Source organism: Alligator mississippiensis, chromosome 2 (genome assembly GCF_030867095.1).
Source record: "Alligator mississippiensis isolate rAllMis1 chromosome 2, rAllMis1, whole genome shotgun sequence".
NCBI classification, from domain to species: Eukaryota; Metazoa; Chordata; order Crocodylia; family Alligatoridae; genus Alligator; species Alligator mississippiensis.
In genome coordinates, this window is record NC_081825.1 from 21,020,148 (window position 1) to 21,042,803 (window position 22,656).

The window sequence follows — 22,656 nt, forward strand, 5'->3', positions numbered from 1 at the left end:
TGGTGCTGTGGGCCAGGGGTCGAGTACCTCTGCATGAAAACAAGCTGCTTCCCTCAAAAAAATTATACACAGTCCCCTGAAATATAAAGTTGGGGAATTTTCCTTTTACACAACCCCCCCCCAGCGTAGTACTAATTCACTCCCAAATTACACTTGATTGCAAATGAAAAGCACAAATTCTCACTTCCTATTTATTCCAGAATTGTTTTGTGAAGAGGAAGCTGTTCATTTGTGAATGTGTCCCTGTACTGTTTTGCTAAAGCCTTATATCCTTTCTTAGCAAAACACAACAAAGTGCTTATACCAAGGTGTCCTATTAACACACTGCAGTGCATTAATTGGTATATTATGAAGTGTTTTAACTAAAATTAAAACAACAATTTTCAGAATAAACAAGACTAACATGCAACTGCATTATCTCGCTTCCTCTTCTTAAGCCAACTTTCTTAATTCACTAACTTGGAAAGTGTACTTCCTAGTTGTTATTTGCAAGGTTTCTTTGCGCAAGGAAAAATGGAAAACAAATTCAACACATTATAATACCCATTCCTAAAAACAGGATAAAAATAAAAACACCATTTAAAAAGAATTAAATCAAATTTTTTTAATTTAATAGTATTTTTAATTTTTTTGCTAAGATGCTTTTAAAAAAACATAAATATATAAAGATAGTTTTAATTTAAGATATGTTAAAGCTCAAATATATCATTATGAAATAGGGAGCATAATGCCTCATTATATACTATTTGAGACAATATCTTCATGAAACCTTTTTATACATTTTATAAATACGTCACAACAGGCCATGGACTATATTAGAAGCCCAGTTGTATGGGTTCCCAGAGGCTCCTCTACAGATTAGTAAAGATTAAAGAAAATCACTCTACCCATCGGGACTTGGTGCTCAGTCTAGAAGATACCATTAAGCATCTCTGTGATGCTCAGTTCCAGTTCTCAAAAACTGTGGTTTTGTGCCTCCAGAGATCACAGGCAAACAAGGTTCTTTGGGTGGATGTGATATCTTTTATTAGACCAACTGAACAGTTGGAAAAACTGTTCTTTGCAAGCTTCAGAGTTAACATCCTTGATAACAGCAGTATATAGAGATAAGAGATACCAGACCTGATTACCCACCCATTAGCCCTATTGTTCTCTGCAAGTTTGTGTAGAGTCAAGGACTTACCTTTCTCTAAAAGTGCAGTTTCAAGAAGTTAAATGAATAAAGGATATCCAACAACAAGAATGCATTTTTTGTAGAAAACAATGATTAAATTGAGGCTCCCTGACCAGTAATTTGAATCAAATCCATCCTACCTAAAAATGATCAATCATTCATGGTATAACATGTTTGTTAATAGGTAGATAACAGAGCTTGTAGGTTCACACAGCAAACCTACTCAAAATCAAGAGCATTTTCATTTATTTTTTTATGTAAAAATAGATCATGAAACCTCATAGGCTAGTTGAAGCAGTAATGAAGTTATTGCCAAGTTAGAGAAACATTATCCAAGAAACAGTTCATAGGCACATGGAGTCTCAGACAACAGTCTCATGAAACACAATGCTAACTCTTCAGAAAAATACTTTGGTGTCAGATAATAATTCAGAACACTGTTGACAATTCTATATTATACTGAATCTCATGCAAATTCACTAGTTAAAGAAAAAGGATAAGGGTAAACACATGTATGACTCATGGATCCCTTTACTCCTCTATAACAACATCTGTTTAAAATCATTCCAACCTCAGGATTGTAAAATGGAACTCTCTAAAAAGTTATAGCATTCTTCCAATTTAACTAGAGGCGGCATTTTATTTTTAAAATTTTGCTAAAAATGGTTATATGCAAATTATCACTAATCATTAATTAACTATCAATTTTCCCGCTTTCCCTCAATCACTACTTTGGATCAGTAATACATTTAAATCCACAAAGACTGCCAACACAACTATTACCTTGGGTTTCTCCTCTTCTTTATCTTTCCTCTCCGACTTGGGGGTTTTGTGGGAGAGAAGGGTTTGGATTTCTTTCCAGTCACTGTCAAGCTTTTCTGTGAGTTCTAAGGCATTTTCTCTTTGAGTCTGTCTCTCTCTCTATATAGAAACATAATGTGTTAAATTGGCAATTACATGACCAAACAAGAAAAAAATTATCTGCTGCACAAAAAGCAAAGATTATTTACGTGGAGATTACATAGTTAAATAATTCTATCAACCCCTGTTTGGCAATTTTAACCATCCTTGGTGAAGCAAGCAGTGCAAAACTGAAAGGCAATATGGAAGAAGAACATGGCATTCAAGTTGACCAGGCTAAGTGTATAGGCAGATCCAGGATTTTTAAAAGAGGGTGCAGAAAGAGTGACCAGAACTGCATGCCTCCTCCCAGACTCCCTCTCACCAAGGAAAGCAGACCATGCCCTCTGAGCAGCAGCCAGAGACTTGAAAGTTAAGTCCCTCAGGCAGATAAGAATCTCCCATCTGAACCCTCCTTTTAATACCCCATCTTCTCCATGCTCAGCAGCACCTCCCCTAGCTCTGCTTGTCCTCTCTACCTATACTCTGGGCGAAGGAAAGGGAAACTTGTCTACTGCCACCACTGTTCCAGCTCCTCCTGCCATTGGATTTGGCTGTGTGGGGGAACAGATAGAGAGGGAGGGGGAATCTTCCTGTTGCTGCTGTCCCCAACTCCTTATGCAGCTGCTCCCCACAGCCCTAGCTGGAGCAGGGCAACAATGGCCCTGGAGCCCCTCAGGTCTGCTGAGCATGGCAGGCATAGTGGCAGCACCATGTGGGGAAAGGTATGAATGGGAGGGAAGAGACATATTGCTGAACATGGAGGGGAAGGAAGGGAGTGCCAAGAGGGGTAGAGTCTAACCTGCTTCAGAGACTTAATCCCCCTCCCCAACTGCCGTTCCTATAGCATGGTCTGAAAGATATGTGACCCACCCATACCACTGTTCCCTCTCTGGATTTGCCCCAGCTAAGGGCTGGGTGACGCAAAGGTTTTGGAAAACTGCATTTTTCTCACAAGTTACCCAAGTTCATTTTGGCATTATTCATGGATCTTTAGCCTCCATGTTTTAAAAAAATCATTGAACCGTCGCTTACCTTGTTATTCCTCTTTCCGAGTAGGAAAAGCATGGAGGTTTTCCATGCCCTAAACCTCACAAAGGTTACGACATTTTTCATCTCTTGGGTTCACATTCACAATGAATCTACTCAAATCACTAGTGTTTTTCTTTTTATGTAAATGGGTTAAGAAATGTCATAGGCCAGAGAAAAACTATCCTCAATTGACATGTTTTGTTCAAAGCATATACATACTCACCTTTTCTTGTTTGGATTTGGCAATGAGCTCTTCGATGAGCTCCTTGCGAGATTTAGGTTTTTCCTCATCTTCGTCTTGCTGCCTACTAACTGTTTTCTTATGAAGGAGACCTCCACCACCTCCAAAGTGAGCAGCAGTTAACTCAGCTGGGGAAAAGGAAGGATGAATTTATGTTTATCATTAAGCTGTTGCTTTTGCCAATGGCCTAACTCTTATGTTAGAAACAATGTAGGTAACTTGATTGCTTTAGTTTTTTTAGCAACTTCTTAAATAAGCCACTAAATAAACTTAAAGCTTGTTTAAAGACTAACAGTTTTGTGTGTGTATGTGTGTGTGTACGCGCACGCATGTGTGTGTGTAAAAAGGTCAGTCCTATATAATAAATATTTAATTAGAATGGTTGAAACCTTATAACATAATACTAATACAAGTCGTTTTGCTCATTTTGGATCAAACTATTAGGTGGTTAATTTTAAAATTTCAGGTTTACCTTGTATTCTTTTCACAGTTAAAAAGGGGATGCACAACAATTCATATAGTCATATTAATAGCGAGAATTGTTAAATAAAACAGAAAATAATATCTCCTTAACTTACTTACCTGATAGTGCACCTCTTTCTTCAGCATCACTATCACTATCCACGATGTCATTAAGTTTTTCAATATCTGCCAAAGATTGGCCATAATGGGTCAATTCTTCATCTTCGTTGAGGTTATAGATATTTTTCTTTCCAAAGTTTTGCTATAAAAATAAGTCACCCACTTTAAATAAAGGAACATTTTTCAGTTTATACACCAGATAAGTCCGTACCTTTTTTTTTTTTAAAGACCTGTATTTTCTGTTTCATTCTAGTTTAGAAGTATCAAACTCATCCTACCCCATGAGGCAAGCCTGTAAGCCAGATGAGTGGATCTGAAGCAAAAAGCTGCATCACCTGGCCCATGGGACATAAATTTGACATCCCTTGTCTAGTCTAACAGCATGCACAAGCCTACACTGTCTTAGCTACATTCAAACTGGAGGAAGCAAGTTAGAGTCTCCTCTTAAAACCAAATTTTTAAAAACACAGGTAAAACAGAAGCAGTGTGGGGTATTCAGTATCTTATTTAAACCTGAAACATTTGGATTTCTTATAAACTACTGCAATAACTTAAATTTGTTCTAGAATGAACTTATATCAATTATCAGCTTTACATGTTATTGGGCTGCTCAGTTTGAACATGGTGAAGGAGGAAATGGTATTCCACAGCCATCCCACTAGTCAGTGACAAGAAGCTTCATGAGCAAGCTTAGGAAATGGCTTTTCTCCATCTGTCACGGGGAATTTAAAATTGTATTTTAATAACTAAAAGAATTACATTTTGTGGAGATGGAGTTGGTTTTGTCTAGTTTAAACCCCTAAATCCTAGCTATTTTTATAGTGTTGAAATAAATACGATTTTAAATATTTATTTTGTACAGCATTAGTCAAAAGTGTACTGCTCAACTGAAAACTGGGTTTTTCATTTCCTTGCATTACAGGGTATTTAGCAGAATTTGCAGATGTGTTGGAACCTGACAGGGCTGTACCACGAGTGATTCTGCTATGGCCTCGAACTTGCAGCCTCTGGGCTATCAACCATTCGCATTTGCACCCACACCAGCCCATAACTGCATTTTTGATAAAACAGAATACTTCATAAAAAGTTTTTGCTCAACAGGTTTTCTTTTTTTCATAAAAAAGCCCAACTACCCAAAACCAGAACCTTCAACCAAAGCTCATCAAGAAACTGAATGTTTCCAAGGGGAAAGTTTTAAAGCAGTGATTCTCAACCAGGGTGTTGTGGCACCCTGAGGTATTGCCAAACCCTTTGAAGGGTGCGCTGCAGTGTGAGGAGATAAGCAGATAAGTGGAGGCTCAGGCTTGTTTGTGCCTGGCCAATCCCCTGCCAGACCCTCTACATAAAGGAGTAAGCAGTGTAATAGGTACATTAGTTTTTGAACTGGGGTGTTACTCAATTCAAAAAATTCTTAAGGGGTGCCAAGACCAATAAGGGGTGTTTTGAGTTCCAAAGGTCAAGAACCACTGGTCTGAAGGCTCTAATTTTGGAATTAATTTAGACTATGCTAAAAACCACCTGGAGCTCAGGCAGAGGAAGTATGGAAGCACAGAAGGAAAGCGAAATATGGGTTCCCCACCGGTGATAGTTTCCGAGGTCCCAACAAAAAATAAATTTGCATGAATTTTTATTTAGCAAATAAAATACCCTACAGGAATTTTTAAAATAATATTTTTCGTTCATATATTCTACCTGTCGTTCCAAAGCAAACCTCTTCATCATCTTCTCTTCTGGGCTTATTTTGGAATTATACTCAGCAAAACGCTTATCTTTAAATACATTAGATTTTTCCCTTTCTTTGTATTCCTTTAACAAAGTCTGTGTGCGCTAAAAAGAAAAAGGAAAAGAGAGATCAAATTAAAATCTTAACAAGGAACATATCTAAAACCAAGGTTTCTATAAATATCATATTTACTCCCATACCATACACCTTCCACAAAACCAGCCTTTCAAAAATAGGTGTGTGGCTTAAACTGGGAAACTATTTTTTCTTTGCTGCCATAGAAGCAGAGTGGAACAGAGCAGACACTGTGACTCATGGCTACCAAGATGGCTGTCACCTCATCCTGGAACTGCAGAAGGAGGGGCAGAATCCAGTGTTAAAACTCTCACAACCACTGGTGAGGCTGTAGCTTTTGGCTGAAGAGTCAATGAGCTGGGTGAGGATGGATAAGCTGCTGCATACAATTTGTAGAACCTTGACCAGACTTCTGGTATGGAAACAGTGCTTTATTATTTACAGTAGAGGTGTTAAACTCACCTTGTGACCTGGGTCGATCTGAACCATGGTGCTGCTTGGGGGCCAGATCCAACCACACGTTGCAATAGCTCTGACACCAACATGTGGCACACGACAACTTCAGCTCCCACCACATTGCCTAGGCTGGAGCTGCTGTCACTGCAGTATAACCTGTGCTATGACAGCAGTTCTAGCTCTGACGTGGTGCATACAGGAGCTTCAGCATAGATGAGCAGTAGCAGGGCTGACGGTAGAAGAGGTAGGATTGTGGCAGCGGTGACATACGAAGCAACTGGAGGGCAACTGGGGCTATACCATCCCTCACTTGCCCTCCTGCTACTGGGGCCCCTGGATTCAGTGGCAGGCCATTTCCCACAGCCAACGCCACAACTTCTGGTGGTTCATTAGTACTAGTGAGCTGGATAGAGGCTGATTTACAGGAAATTATATAAAGAATGATTTACAGTAAGTAAAGTAGTAACAATCTTTTACTGCCCTTGCTAGGTTCTAAGGCAGGGATGGGCAATTATGTCAGCTGGAGGACTACTTATGGTGACCTGTCAAGGGTTGCACATGTAAAATCTTAAAAAGATATCATTTTAACAAATTATAGATAAAAAGCAAATCATATACTAAAAAATCAAAATCTACTATAACATTTAAATTTTATTTCAAAAAATTATTTTTGTCATGATTTATCTTTTTGAGTAACGTATATAGATGATTCCATAATAGCTCCAAATAAAGCTTTACTCTTGTATATTGTGTATGGGAGGGTGTGTGGGGGGTGAGTGTATGGGGTGTGTGTGGGGGCAGGTGCACATGAGTGTAGGGGCGCTGCCCGTGCACTAGGTTCCAGGAGCCAGCCAGGAGTGAGGGGAGGCAGGGGGGTGTGCAGCACACCTCACTCGTGCAGTGCAGGTACAGTCCACACCCTGCCCTGACCTACAACTACTCCCATGGTGCTTTGCATGGGGCCAAGCCCTGGCCACTCCCACTCAGGGCAGCCTGCACCATGCTCCTGCCTGCATCTGTTGGCTCTGAGCAGCTCTCATAGATTCCCAATGGAGCTAAAGCTGCCCAGGTGATACTTGGCTCTCCCCACCTCCAGCAGCTTCTCCTGCTCCTCCTGCTGCACCACTCTAGGCAAGAGGGGTAGCTACAGCTGGGTGGGTGGCTCCTGTCCCAGCATGTACGGCTCCAGGCTGCCTTCCACCCACTTGGCCACCTGCAGGTGGATGCTCATTGTGCTGGGCAGGCAGAGTGGGTGGAAGGTGGCTGGGAACTGAAGCTGGAGCCCCACATGCTAGGGCAGGGCCTGCCTGGCTGCAGCTTTCCCCACATCCAGAGCGGCGCAGCATGGGCGGGAGAAGGAGCTGAGCAGTACAAAGCCGGCTGCAGCTACACTGGGAACAGCCTCACAAGGGAGCTATGTGTATTGGCTGGGGCCAGGGCTGTGCTGGCAGGCACAAGCATGGTGTGTGCTGACCTGGGTGGGGCTCAGCCCCAAGTGAAGCATTGCAGGGGCAGCAATAGGTTGGATATAACCAATTGGTGGGTGCCCAGTGGCCAGATCCAATCAGTTGATCGGTTGGACCCAGCCTGCAGACCATATTTTGCCCACCCTTGGTCTAAGGCCTAACCCCCTTGCTGTCCTGCCACACCAGGAAAGTCCTGCTGCATCACCTAGACTGTTTCCTGCGGTGCTACACTTCCTGGGCACTCTGTTTCCAAAAGAACTTGCTTTATGTCCAACTTTCAAGTGACCAAGAGCCGGACGACTCTCAAGTGCATAAGAGCAAGCCACTGGGCCTCCCAAGGATGCACGCTCCATGGACATCCCCCACACACTGCATATCTGCAGCACCCCCACACTGCTACACCACGTGGCCACAACCACCCCATTAATTCACTGCCTTTCTTTCTGGAGCAGGGAAAATCCTTGTGCATGTCCTCCTGAACCGTCTTCTACCTCTGGCTGAGGAAGTCCTGCCAGAATCTCAGTGTGGTTTCGGACCATTTTGTGGGGCAACTGACATGATTTGTTGCCCACTGGGTGCAAGAACAGCATCATGAACAACATCAGGACCTGTACACAGCTTTCATTGATCTTACTAAGGCCTCTGACTGCATTAACCACAAAATCTTGTGCAAAGTACTGGCCAGATTTGGATGTCCTAAAAAGTACATCAAGGTCCTGAGGTTTCTCCACAACCAGATGACTGCAACTGTTCTACGTAGCGGATCAGAGACAGTTCAGTTTGTCATCCGGGCTGGGGTGAAGCAAGAATGCATCATTGCCCCAACTTTGCTCTCCATTTTTTTTGACATTTCATCATTTTTATGACATCTGGTTCTCATTGAGGACTGCCCTCCTTCCAGAATTGACACTAAATACCAAATGGACAGTCTGGGGCATTTTCACTCAAAGACCAAGGTGCTCCAAACAACCCAAATGTCTTTTACCTGCAACCTGCTGACGACAGCACGATCCTCGCGCACAACGAGGAAAACCTCCAGACTGTGCTGGATCTCCTTGGAGGGGATTACCGAACTTCGGGCCTCTCTCTCAACATTGAGACGCCCTTTCAGCCTGCCCCAGATCATGAAGGTGACCTCTGCCTCCAAATTACCATGGAGGGAAAGACCCTGAAGGTGTCGAGTGCTTCCCCTGCCTCAGTGGCCGCCTCAGGGAGTGAGCAGAGATGGACTGGGCAGGTCCAGGCGGGGCTGGTCCCACCTGCAGCAGGCCGAGGGCTAAATCCCCCCTGACCTCTTTCTCTATGAGTCCAGCGACGCGGCTGGCGCCGTCCAACCCCATGGGTGCCAGCCCCGGGGCACACGCCACCTCCCTGCAGCCCCACCAGAGCCCCAGCCACTGCGCAGCCAGCCCCGCTCACCTTCCTGAGGGCCTTGGAGCGGGAGATGCCAGGCAGCCCCACATCGTGCTTGGTTCGGCGCCCCAGGACACTGAACTTCTGCTTGTTCACCTTCACCTCGAACGGGTTGTTCCTGGCCTTGGCCATGGCAGTGGCTGTGGCTGACCTCGCAGGGCCCTTGCCCCTGGCCTTCCCCATGGCAGGCCCAGCTGGAGGCTCCCAAGAAGGCGAAGGGGCTACGCTAAGCCATATGGCGCCCAGGGGAGCGCGACCCGCACTCCCTCAGCTCCCGCGAGAACCCCGAAATCGCGCGAAGCCCCCCGGTATCCCCCAGCTCCTGCCTTCCTCCCCAGCTCCCACCACCACGGCTCTCACGAGAACTCGCACCAAATCTCGCGCGTCCCACGTGCGCGAAGCCGCTTCCTTTTTTCCCGGCGTGCCCCGCGCGCTCCCTAGGTGCCGCGCTGCCTGCTGGGAGCTGTAGTCCGGCGCGGGTGGGGCGGGGCCCGCCCGGCGAAGGGCGTGGCCATCCAGCGCCCCGCCCCCTCGCGCCCGGCTCCGAGGAGCAGCAACGGCGAGGAGGGGCGCGCAGCGGGGATGGGGTGGTGTGGCGCCTGGCGGTAGCCCGCGGCTGGGAGCGCGGCCCGGGCCATGGAGATCGAGAACATCGTGGCCAACACGGTGCTGCTGAAAGCCCGGGAAGGTGAGCGTCGGGCAGCCCCCATGTCCCGCTCCCCCTTCCCCGGGCCCGGCCCGCGGCGCCTCCTGCCCAGGGCCGCTGGGGTCTGGGCGGGGGCACGGGGAGACCTTGCGGGGCTGCCTCAGATCTCAAAAAGGTTGAACAATTTTCAGTGAAAATCCCTGTTATAAACTAACTGAATCAGAGAGGCAGCGCAGAAGGTGTCCTGAGGTAGAGCTCGCTTCATGCCTCGCAGGTTTGTCTGCCTTTATCCCAGCTACACGGTCGGTCGGCACCAGGAAAGGTGTCGCCCAGAGACATCCTTGCCTCACACCACGGATGCTTCTAGCTTCATCTGCCTCCAGGAACGGGGTTGCGGGTGGGCGGCTGCGTGGAAAGATCAGACTTCTACTTTGAAGAGGGGTTTTAGGAAGTCGAACAATTTCAGGCTCTCTCTCTACGTTAGTGAAAGCGCTGCCGCCAACGAGACGACGGTTTTGGGTGGTTTTGCTGGCACTCACATGTGTGGTGGTGCAGCCTGGGTTGGATGCTCGTGCTGGAGCGATCTGAGCAATGAGGGGCATGTGGTGAGCGTGCGGGCACAGCAACGCTTGGAGCCAGATTCGCTCCGGGTAGGGTGGTAATCTGCGGAGGCTTTCAAGTGGCTCTTTAATGTCAAGTTGCCTCTTTAGGTTAGGTTTCACTATATTTAAAAAAAAAAAAAAATCATGGTGCTAGGACTGACCTAACAAGAGAGGTTTGTTTTGTTGTGTTTTTAGTGTACTCTCAGGCTAATGGTTTGACAGCAGCTGTCATGAACATCTCTAGTTTTACCTGGGATGTTTATTTGGAGGAGTAATGAAGAATAAATGTTACATTTCTAGCTGTTGTTCCTCCTCTTTCTCACACATCAAGTAAAGCAAGAAAGAGAGTGATCTTTGGCTTTGAATATCCCCGCATTGCTTAATTAGCAGGTATTCTTATGTGCCGTATGTTTTTCAGAGTTACCCAACTGTTAATGGGTTTTGCCAGACATCATGCGCTTGCTGGTCCCTGGAATGTCTGCTTTAGTCATTTCATGAGGACTATCTCACAGCAGCTTAGTTGCTGCCCCTGGCTGAGAAAGCATTGAACAGGTCTGGATGCTAATTTGCACCTGCATGGTTTACCAGACTGCACGGTTTGCCAAGAAAGGGCTGAATAGGTGGGACAGAATTCTTCCTTCCATCCAACCCATTTCTCATCTCGTGATGTAGTCCAAAGGGGCACAAGAAAATAGGGAAGTGCAGTGCTGCTACGGATGTAAACAGTCAAATCTTGAAATGATAAAAAGCCACACAGCTCCAATAATTATGCATGTAACGCTGAATATCAGGAATTCATCTTGCAACTTTCTCACTTGTAGAAGTTTGGATAAAAGCAGGTTACATGACTTGTATAGGGCATAAATATTTCTCCCGAGTCTGCTTATTACTTTTACCTAACTGACTCTGCTCTTAGGGAAATATTCAATCCATTTCCATTTTTCAGTCATGCCAAAAGAAAAATTGCTATAGTTATGGATTTGATAGGTCTGCTCTCTAATTTAACGTCTTTTTCATAACAGAGATGGGATGGAAAACATTTTGATTCTGAAAACACATATATTAATCATTACAACATTCTTGTGAGGTAGAGGGGTTTTAGCTTTATTTTAATAAATAAAGAAAGTGAACTAGGACTGTTGCCTTTTTGCACAAATTCACAAAGTAAGTTTCTGTCAAAACATTAGTTAGAATTAGGAAGTTCTGTGTTTTGGGCCGGATCCAAAAGCGGACTTCAGCACAAAGCATGATTAGGGTAGACTTCAGGTACTTGCATCTTGTAGAGGTGCATTCATACAGTGGTGCTATATTGGATCAGCACCAATGTAGAGAAAATTGACATTATTGGCAATTGGCTTTTTTTGGCTGGTGTGGCCAGTTAATGTCACCAATATATGCTGTGTGCATGGGTGCAGCTACGGTGCAGCATGCAGGCGTCCAGAAGCACAGTTCGGCAGTGTCTGGCTTGTAAGTCTCTGTTGTGGAGGAAGGGGTGGGGGGAGGGAAGGGGCATGGAGCAGGAGCCACAAGCAGCTCATGCACCTGAGGGAGGCATGGGGGAGGTGTGCCCCGAGAGCTGTGTGTGGGGCGAGGGTGGGTTGCTGCTGCAGTCTGGGCCAGGCTCTTCCCGATGGGGGGGCTGGGCTGGGCTGCACTTGGAGGTGAGCGGCAGCACTGGGAGGGGGTGGCTACAGCAAATTTTGAGGTGGCTTCAGCCCCCGCCCTTGGAGCCCCCTCCTAGTGCTGCCACTGCTGCCCATCCCGAGTGCAGCCTGGCCAAGCCACCTCCAGGAAGAGCCCGGCGCTGCCTTGGCCCCAGCCCGAAGCAGCAGCTTGTCCTGCCCCACATGCAGATTGGGGGCACATGCCCCCCCCACAAGCTTCCTGGGTGGGTGTGCAGCTGGCCACATATTGCCCACCCCTGTATTACAGGATTAAGCCCTTAATACAGTACGTAACATATTATGCCATACTTACAAAACTTGTCTTCAAAGAATGAATGATTTTTCACCTTATCATTTATGTAGAAGAGTGAACACTTTGAACACACTCACCCGCCCCACCCCCCATGAGCCACTCACAGCTCTGACCCGCACCCCGCCTCTGCTAGGCAGAATCTGCCCCAGCCCCACTCCCTCCCTCACCTCGGGGGCCTTGATCTGCCCCCCACACCCCTTCCCTCCCCTCTCGCCCCGTCCCCCACAACAGATTTATCAGCTGGAAGCAGCCAGGCTGCATATTGGCAATCGGATCGGTATCAGTCAATATGGCTCCTTAAAAATTGGCCATCGGTATCAGTCCAAAAAATCTGTTGGTGTACCCCTAGTATCTAGGATTACAGTTTTGGATTTAATGGTTTAACACTTGGAGTCCTGAAACTTGGGGCTTCCCCTAATGGAGGACTTTAAATCAAGGGAATTTATATTATGATTTTAATTACCGTCTGGAAATCCTTGGTTTAATTAATCACTCTTAATCAGTGTTTCCAGTTCTATTTCACTTATTTTCTAGAGAAAGGTATGTTCTCATTGGTTGATATAACTCTGAAAGCATGTATATTTATAACCGTACAGAGCCTTTACACTAGATGTGGTCTATCTTTTGTAACCATGTAGCTTTCGTTACAACTGTATACATTTAGTTCAGGATTTCTATTTAATATTAATTTTCAGATTTTTAGTAATTTTACTTTTTAGGATGTTAGAAAATGGTGAGTGATGCTTGTTACTAGTCATAAACAAAAATGATTTATCAATAGCTGTATTAGGTTGGTAACTGAAATTTAGGTATGATACAACTGCATATACATTGTATTTGTATTAAAAATAACTTTTAACATTTTGACTGCATATATTTCTCTTATCACATTTACAATTAAATGATTTATTGACTAGAGGGATTAACTGTAGTTAGTGAACTAAACTGATTACCGTATTTTTACGCATATACCCCGCCCACTGGTATGAGCCGCACCCACGTATAACCAGCAGAAAATTGTATTTTTGTAAATAAGTCCATGTATATGTTGCACCCGTGTATTCCCCGTGGCGGCATATACACAGGGAGGCGGTGCAGCCCGGCCCCCGCGGTGGTGGCGGCGCAGCCCGGCCTGCCCTTGCCCCAGCCCTGGCCCCCACGGCAGCGGTGGCACAGCCTGGCCTGCCTGGGGCCAGCGGGGAGGCGACGCAGCCTGCCCCGGCCCCCACGGCAGCGGCGGCACAGCCCGCTCCGGCCCCTGTGGCAGCGGTGGCACAGCCCGGTCTGCCTGGGCCCAGCGGGGAGGAAGCGCAGCCCGCTCTGGCCCTGGCTCCCGCGGCAGTGGCGGCACAGCCTGGCCTGCCCGGGCCCAGCGGGGAGGTGGTGCAGCCCGCCCCGGCACTGGCCCCTGTAGGAAAAAAAGTTTGCCAATAGCCCACACCCCTGTATAGCCCACACCCATCCATTTTTTATTTTTTTGTAAAATCGCGTATACCCCGTGGGATATATGCACGAAAATACAGTACTTCTGGTTAGCTTAGGAAAATTTCAAATATGCCTTAGTGAAAGTGATTGCAACCAGTAGCACAGCCTTTGGACCTGCTACAGCAGAGGTGGGCAATTATTTTGGGCAGAGGGACACTTACTGAGTTTTGGCAAGCCATCAAGGGCCGCATGACAGGCAGCCCAGGGCAGATGAATATTAATTTTCTAAATTTTTTAGGGGCCCCATGGGCCAGATAGAATGGCCTGGTGGGCCACATATGGGCCCCCGGGCCACATTTTGCCCACTTCTGTACTATAGGATTAAGCCCTTAATACAGTACATAACTTATTGTGCCATACTTACAAAACTTGTCTTCAAAGGATGAATGATTTTTCACCTTATCATTTATGTAGAAGAGCGAACACTTTGTAACTCAAAGATTTCGATAAGAGGCTCATGGATCCAGCAATTTTCATTTCAGTGCTTTATGAGACTATTAGTAGTTTAGGCTTTATGTATATTGTATTAAAACATCCAGTTTTGGTCACAAAATCAGATCACTGGACTCTTTCTAGCTGAGAAGGGGCGCATGCTTAAAAATATTGATGGTTTCCCTACATAGCAAATAATGATAAAGCTTATGTGGCTTTGCCCGTAGGCTGCTTACAGACCTTTAAAAAAAACAACAAAAGTGCTTAACCAGAAGAAGCAGCATGTTAGTTTGACCTGGTTCTCTGACATCTTTATAGATCATATGCATTAGCGGGTTTTTTGGCACTTTTATCTAATAAAAGATGATTTAATCAGCTGTTGGATAAAAGCACAAAAAAGCTCCACTAACGCACACAATCTGTACAGATGTTGGGTGATCTGGGTCCAACTAACATGACGCCTCTCCTGGGCGTGTACTGGGCTGAGCGTGGGAGCGCACTGAATTTAAAGTAAAGTGCTGTTTTTGTTTGTTTTTTTTAAACATCTGTAAGCAGCCATGATGGCTTGTATCACCAGTAAAATAACAGACGAGATCTTGGCATTTGGTTAAGTAATGCTAGTTTGAAAATATTGGTCTTGTAGCTTTTGGAAATGACTTAAAGTAATCCAAATCTTTTTTTGTAGGATTAGTTTGAATGATATTGGCAGTTGATACTTGTTGTTTCTCCTGCTGACACCCTATTGCCCAAAGAAGTCTAAGTGGTAAAAGCAGTTCACTTGAAGATGATTGCTGTTTAAAAGTATGGTTGACCTTCCCTGGAAGCCAACAGGAAATTTTACAACTTCCTGTGACAAAAGCCAGTTAACAGAACTTTAGTGAAGCTCCTGTTTGTTCTTGAGAATCAGAAGGTTTTGAATAGCCTTTTAGAGCTTTGCATAATCTGATTCTACTCACATTGTTAATCTTGTATTTCAGTCATTCTGATAATAGTGCTAGTCCTTATCCACCTGTTAGTACAACTCCCCACTCCTTTTTTCGTATCATATCCAAAAATAGCAAGGTCTAGAAACTCCAAATTTGTTCTGTGGGCTTATCCTCTAGAAATGCAAAAATTCTAGAAGTCTTAGTTCAGAGATGATAGGGTTTATTAGACCAACTAAGAAATTGCAACAAAAAAAAATCATCTTTCTTTGCAAGCTTTCGGATACATACCCTTCTCCCCCCCCCCCCCCCCTTTTCGTTTTTTTCCTTTTTTTCGTTTTTTTTTTTTTTTTTTTTTAACTTTTTTAGGATTTTTACCATTTTGGATTTGTCCACAGCCTGAAGAAGGGTGTGTGCCTGAAAGCTTGCAAAGACAGATGATTTTTTTTTGTGATTTAATAAAAGGGATCTCTGAACCAATAGTTCTAAAGTTTTGCATTTCTTTTTGTCTGAGACCAACACAACTACCAAATACATCCCATATCCTCTATAAGAATTAGTGCCTCTAAGCAGGAGTTCTCAAACATCTTCGTAGTATGGACTATATTCCAATTCAAGTGCTCAACTTGTCCAGCCCTGCAGGCCAAATGAATGACACAGAATCAGTCCACAGGTTGGATCTTGTGTTCAGGGTTGGTCCACAAGTGTGACCCTGTGCATTGGTCCACCCCTGTATACCTCATCTGTCCTGTGTGGCTCCCTACAGGTCCAGAAATTTGGCAACCAAGGAGTTGCATTAATGCTGCCACCGCATTAATGCTGCCACCACATTTCTGGACCTGTGGGGAGACCCAGGGGCTGACTGACATGGCCTCTCAGTCTGGATGTGGTCTGTGGGCCAGAGGTTGAGCACGACTGTTCTAATCGTCAGAGTTTTGCATTCATGATTGTGTGACAGCACTGTGGCAACTACAGCAATTGCTGGCATGAAGAAGTAATACAGAGGAATTATCTAACATTTTAGTTTTTCTTTTGACATAACACATCAGATCAATGTAACAGGTAGCTCATTTTTTGCACGTCTGGACATTCATAGTTTCATAGTTGGTAGGGTCGGAAGGGACCATCAAGTCCGACACCCTGCCATGGCAAGAAAGAGTACTGGGGTCAAACGACCCTGGCCAGATCTTCGTCCAACCTCCTCTTAAAGACCCCCAGGGTAGGAGCCAGTACTACTTCTCTTGAAAGTTGCTTCCAGATCCTAGCCGCCCTGACAGTGAAGTAGCGCCTCCTGATATCTAGCCTGAATCTACCCTCTGCCAGCTTATGACTGTTATTTCTTGTCACTCCTGGTAGTGCTCAGGAGAACAGGGACTCTCCCAATGCCTGCTGGTCCCCCCTGACTAGTTTGTAAACGGCCACTAGATCCATGTTCCTTTTGGCATCAATAATGACTCCAAGATCCTTTTCTGCCTCTGCACTGACAAGAAGGAAGTTCCCCACCTGTAGGTATGCTGCTGGTTCTTCCTCCCCAGGTGCAGTACCCTGCACTTGTCAGTATTGAAACCCATCCTGTTCTCATCCGCCCGCCCGTGTAACCTGTCCAGGTCTGATTGCAGTCTATTCCTCCCTTCTAGTGTGCCCACTTCTCCCCACATCTTAGTGTCATCTGCGAATTTGAAGAGGGTGCTTTTTACCCCCTTGTCCAAGTCGCTGATGAAGTGCAGGCCCAAGGACCAAGCCCTGCGGATCCCCACTGCCCACATCCCTCCAGGTCGAAAATGACCCATCCACCATCACTCTCTGGGTGCGGCCCTCCAGCCAACTAGTGACCCAGCTGATTGTGTGGGCATCAATGCCACAGTCTCCTAGTTTTTTAATGAGAATGGGGTGAAAGACCGTGTCGAAGGCCTTCCTAAAGTCCAGAAAGACTACGTCCACTGCTACACCTGCATCCAAGGATTTTGTGACCTGGTCATAGAAGGCCACCAGGTTGGTCTGACAGGACCTGCCTGTAATGAACCCATGTTGGTTGCCCCTAAGCATAATCTCCCCTGCTGGCCCCTTGCGGACATGCGCCAGGATAACTCTCTCAAAAAGCTTCCCCAGGATGGAGGTAAGACTAACTGGCATACAGTTTCCTGGGTCTTCCTTCCTCCCTTTTTGAAAATGGGAACCACTGTTTCTATTAACTCTGCTAGTCCTATCTTAATACTGCACCATATTTTTGTGTGTGTTGGCATGTCTGGATCAAACCCTTTCTTTATTTTTACATTCAAACTTGCATTGCAAGTTTTAATATGCGAGTGGGAAGGATAACAAGCACTTGCTTTTTTTTAAGCAATTATGGTGACATTAGCTATGAAAGCAAAGTTAGAATGGCTTATAATTTCATATCCATACACTGCCTGTACATTTTTGTGTGTGCGTAGGAGGATTTTTTATAGCAAAAAAAAGTGCAACTTTTTGACTTGTATCTTAACAGTTGAGCAGACAAAGTAATATGCTCCAGAAATACCTCAGAAGGGCAGGTATTCAGCTGGTGTATATTGTTACAATTTCCTGGAAACCAGTTTGTATTAAGGTGCTTTTTAAACACCTCTGGGGCATTTAGACCCACTTTAAAGGTTTTTATTATTGAACCAAAAGTATAAAGGAAGATATGAGAACTGGGTCTGCTTTCTTTCCAGAGTTTAAATGACTTTGTTTGTATTGACCCAGGATATATTTGCCTAATGTAAAGGACTCTTCATGTAGCAATATTTGAATGTGATATCTGGGCAGACATTGGATGCTTGCAAGCATTCAAAGGGACCTGAGTTGTATGGTTTAGTTTGATCAGCCTAACCCCTATGAACAGAGCATCATGTAAGCATCTGGTGTTCAGGGCAGGAGGCATGCAGGCAACCTGTGCTGGCAGGGGCCCCTTGGCAAATATCTTAGCATGCCCTGTGGGCTCCCCTGGCTGCCGGAGATTGGCAAGTGCAGCTGAGTGTGCAGGGCAGTACTGACTGCTTGATCACCACTGTCCCCCTGAGAAGGCTGTGGTGAGAGCATGGGTGGTGGAGCAGCCAGCTCCATTGCTGGGACTGCAGGTCCTCACAGGCCTCTGAGGGACAAGGATGTCCTTGATTGTTGGCACTGGATTCCCCTTTCCCTCTGTGGGGATCCCTGGACCATGTTCAGGGGTTGCCTCATGCCCAAGACAAGGGGGAGGATGTGCCTCTCACCTTAGCAACAGGTGCAGGACCCTGGGTCCTGGACATGCTTTTCTGTGGGTCCTGGGCAGAGCGAGAGGAGGAGGTGGGGTTCTGTGTGCCATCTCAAGGCCCTGTTCTCGTGATGATCTAGCACAGGGGGCCAGTGGTCCACAGTCATCCCCTTGACCTTGGCCATGTGGTATCTCACTAAGGCTGTCCCGATACCATTTTGGGGGCCTGTGCTCATGGTGAGGGTGGGCAGGGTTGCTGGGAGAGGACTGCAGTGTCTGGTGTGGGTGTCTCCTGCAGAGAGACGGTATTAATACCAGTTGGGAGTGTCAGGTTGCTGGAAAACAATCCAATATGATGACCTCACACCCCAGGATGCCTCGTCTGTCACGGTGACTACTGACATAGTGCTTACCTTCTGAGGACCCATCCAAGTGAGATTTCCACCCATCTAACACCATCCGAGTACTGCCCTGCCACCTGTTGTCCTCAGTAGCAACAGAGGGGAGCAGAAAAGCAGCTGTCCAGCCTCAGGTCACCTCCCTTGCTCCTGAGCTAGTGTGTTTTCAACCCGAAGGCACAAAATTTCACCCTGTGCCCCATGTCCATCAGCCCTGTGTCACTCATCTATTCCATGATGGGGCTTGAAGCTGACTTCATGCTGAGGGGGTTGGAGATCAGGCTGAACAAGGCAAGAGACATCACTCCCTGTGGTCCATACCACCACTGATGTGCCTAAACAGGGCAGATGGGGGTACCAGGCTGCTGGGGAAGGTGGGGGGTGATGGTATGTGCTGTCTTGGGGAATAGATGAGGAGGTGGAGGGTGCTCTTTCTGGGAAGGGTCTGGGTCTGCACAAAGCCTTGAGCATTCGATGCAGTGACTGCTTCTGCTGTGTGCCTTGGAGTTGCATCACAGCCAGGGACTTTGCAATTGGATCCAGGACTGGACCAGTCAAGTACGTTGTGCAAACCTCTCCAGGACCCTTGTTCCAACACTGGCTGGCTGCACTTGCTTTCTCTCATAGGACTCCTGCCTCCTCAAGAGCTTGGAGGAAAGGGGACAGCCTTTTTGGTCCCTGATGCAACACTATGCCAGTGGTTCCTGGTCCTTAATGTAATGCAGTGCTGGAGGTTCCTATCACTGTGTGTTTTCACATGTCCTGGATTTCGGATTCCTATCTGCTACCTGTTCCTGTGGTGCTGAACCCGAACACCTGTCACTGCTTGTTAGTTTTTTCCTGCCAATTAAGCCCTTTTGATGATTTTGTAGGCTACAGTAGGGGATGTAAAGTTTGGCAATTGTCTGCAAGCACCAGAGATACTTGGACCAGGCTTGTAATTAAGGTCCAGCCAGGGACCAACCAACAGTAGGTTGTGTGGCGGGGGAAGGGGTTATGACCCTTTTTGTAGTTTGTGCAGGGGTGGGGTGGGAAGGAGGCTGCAGTTCATTTTGAGGTGGATGGCACAGGTGGGGGGGGGTATTGTTCCAGAATTTAGGGAAGGATTGGTTAGCTCTTCTTGGCAACAGAGAAGGGCCTTAATGGATACTCAGGGTGTTGAGACTAGGCTGGGTTTATTTTAACACTAGTTGACTGATGAGGTATGAACTGCCCAAGGTCACAAGCTGGGCATGGGACACCTCTGGTTGGTTTTGGAGGAAGGAGAGTGGGGGTGTGATCTGGCCAGTGTTGAGTGAACAGTTGGCTCCCAGGGCTGTGTGCTTTGTTTAGCTAGGGTGGAGGCATAATATGGCCCCCCCCCAACCTCCTCTGTCCCTGAATTTCCTTGTGGGGGGTTTGTGCTAAGATGGGTCAAGCAGGCATTCTGGACCAGGAGAATACAGAGTAACAGCCAGTTGCCACCATAAGGGAAGGGGGAGGGGAACCTTAAGTGCCTTCAGGTGACAGTCTTGGACAGCGGGCTGCCGGCTGCAGGGCACCAGCTCCTCACAGCCACCCTCTCCTCCTGTCCATGGGTGTGGACTGTGCTTGGTCACTGCCCTAAGGAGTGCAGGGTTCACTCTGTCAGCTGGGTCCCCATCCCAACCACCTAATGCATTGCTTATTCCTTGCAATGGGTTCTGCTTTGGGGCTATCAGGATCAGCACCAGGACTGGGATGGTGGATGCTGTCTCTGCATCAATGGCTGGGCCTCTGAGGAGCTGTGGGGATGCGGGGAAGGAACAGCCCTAGCACAGGACCTGGTGTCCCCAGGTATATGGTTTCCCCTGGATTCAGAGGAGTCAGGGTCCTTTGGGGACCAGGTCCTTGTGAATAGGAAGAAAATCCCCATGAAAGTTGGTCTAAGCTCCAATAACTGACAGAAAAATGAACTTAACTTTTAACTATTTCTGGAAGATAATGTGCAAATGGAACGCTGTAGCACTTGTGCACACTTATACTGTTTGGTAGTATAAACAAATATTCAATTTTTCTGATCACGTATATGTAAATGTAAAAGCAGGGAAAAAAGCAAGAACCTTTTACTAAGTAAGTGTCACTAGTTGTGTAGATTTTAAGGTTTCAAAAGGGGAGCAGAGGGAAAAAGAATATTTTTTTTTTTCTTGCAGTTACTGTTACCCGTGTCCCTCCTCCCCATATCCATTCTTTTTCTTTAGTTTCTTGCACTCACTGCATTGTGTTTTACATTTCTATAAGCTCTTTATGGCAGGAAATGCACGTGCTTCCTGTCCTTGAATGGCATTATGCCGGTGAGGGTTGTCTTGTCTTTTGCTCTTCACCTAATGGAAACAGTAAGAACAACCTATGTGGGCATAGGGGGAACCAAACAACTATTAACTAGAACTTGATTGTGGCATTTATTTAGTAATCTATGCATACTGCTGCTCTGTTGGTTTCTGAATCATTAAACATAGTGAACAGCACTGGAAGGCTCACAAGCAGTTTAAAGGGATCCTACCTTTTTTAATGCACATCTGCATGGAGCCTATGAATGTTATCAACCTGCAGCCTGCAATTTGAAAGTCGTTGTTGAGAGTGTTGATGTAAACGTGAAGTTCATTCTCTTTCATGTTCAACATGTTAGGAATTCTGGGCACATTACAATAGAAAGTGGTCCATAATTGCATTTTATTTTAAGATAATGATACTGAATTTCATGTAAAAAAAATCAAATTGTTGAGATTTGAAACTAGTTTACTAGGTTAAATTTCTGAAAGATTGTATTAATTGTTCATGTGATGATAGCGGTTGTATATACAGTTAATGTAATGGAGCATTACTGTCAAGTGGTTACATCTGTGCTTAGAGTGAATGCATGTAAATTAGTTGTGGAAATATGCTCATGCTTTCACAAACAGTTTTTTTAAATACATTAATGGCCAGGTCCATAAGTAGACGTAAACCTAAAGTACAGTCTCTTCCCCCCCCACAACTACATAGTTACCTATGGATAGGGGTCTACCAAAATCGTGAGAGGACTTAAATTTTCACAAGTTTGATTGAATTAAGTCCCAACCTGTAGACTTCAGTGTCTAGGCTCTTGCCAGTAAAATTATTTAAATGTTGCTGTGCATATTTAGACACACCTCTGTCTTTGCAGGGCTGAGCAGCTTCATACCTATATTGTGCTAAAGCCTGATCTGAATCTTCAGATGAGGTGCTGCCCCACCTGTCTCTGGAAGATTCATATCAGGGTTGAGCTCGAGATAGGAAATGAGCTGCTCACATTAGATATCACCGGTAGGTATGCTGAAAACACCAATAAAAAGCATCTTACTCATCGGCTGCTGCCACATTGTTAAACCTAGCTGGAGAGGGAGCGAAGATGGTTCCTCCTGATAATAGCTCACGATCAGAAGAATGCTTGCCCTGATGTGAAATTCCTAGCTGCTGCACCTTCCTTTGCCAGGGGGGATTCAAACCTACGTATTCTGTCTATCAGGGAGAGTGCCCTGTCCAGCAAACTATTTGATAGGTGGAGCAGAAACAGTATACCAGGAAATCTGCGCATATGGCTATGCTTACTGAGTAACTAGCTTGTCTGACTTTCATTGTGTCACAAACAAAAGAATTCAGGTTTTCTTGGACTAGAGAGGGAGCATGAGTAGGAAAGGGAGTATAGCTCTAATTTACTGCCTAGAGCTTTCACTGGGGGAAGAGAGAGACCTAGATTGTGGCCCCTGTCCCAGCAGGTTTATGTATTTTACATTAAATGATCGTTGGACAAAGTATGGAAACAAGGAATCTCACCCAGGTGTTCCTCAACCTGGGTGAGTGCTCCAGCAGCTAGGATACTGGATAGAAGGAGGCACCTCCTTTGGCTGTGCTTTAAAAGGAGTAAGTGACCCCTTCTCAGA

General features: G+C 45.7%; 2 protein-coding genes across 2 annotated transcripts in view; one reads left to right on the plus strand and one right to left on the minus strand.

The window, feature by feature from the left end:
- Nucleotides 1-9,399, minus strand: part of NOP14 (NOP14 nucleolar protein) — a 31,003-nt gene extending 21,604 nt beyond the window's left edge. The window contains exons 1-5 of the mRNA XM_006262640.4: nucleotides 9,069-9,399; nucleotides 5,622-5,756; nucleotides 3,930-4,071; nucleotides 3,330-3,475; nucleotides 1,958-2,095 (exon numbers count right to left, since the gene is read on the minus strand). Coding sequence (XP_006262702.2) covers nucleotides 1,958-2,095; nucleotides 3,330-3,475; nucleotides 3,930-4,071; nucleotides 5,622-5,756; nucleotides 9,069-9,245 — 738 coding nt within the window. The 5' untranslated portion in view covers nucleotides 9,246-9,399. The remainder of the gene's footprint in view (nucleotides 1-1,957; nucleotides 2,096-3,329; nucleotides 3,476-3,929; nucleotides 4,072-5,621; nucleotides 5,757-9,068) is intronic.
- A 199-nt stretch (nucleotides 9,400-9,598) lies between these two features.
- GRK4 (G protein-coupled receptor kinase 4) overlaps nucleotides 9,599-22,656 on the plus strand; it is a 96,056-nt gene continuing 82,998 nt past the window's right edge. Inside the window, exon 1 of the mRNA XM_014607656.3 lies at nucleotides 9,599-9,750. Within this exon, the coding sequence (XP_014463142.2) occupies nucleotides 9,699-9,750 (52 nt within the window). The 5' untranslated portion in view covers nucleotides 9,599-9,698. The remainder of the gene's footprint in view (nucleotides 9,751-22,656) is intronic.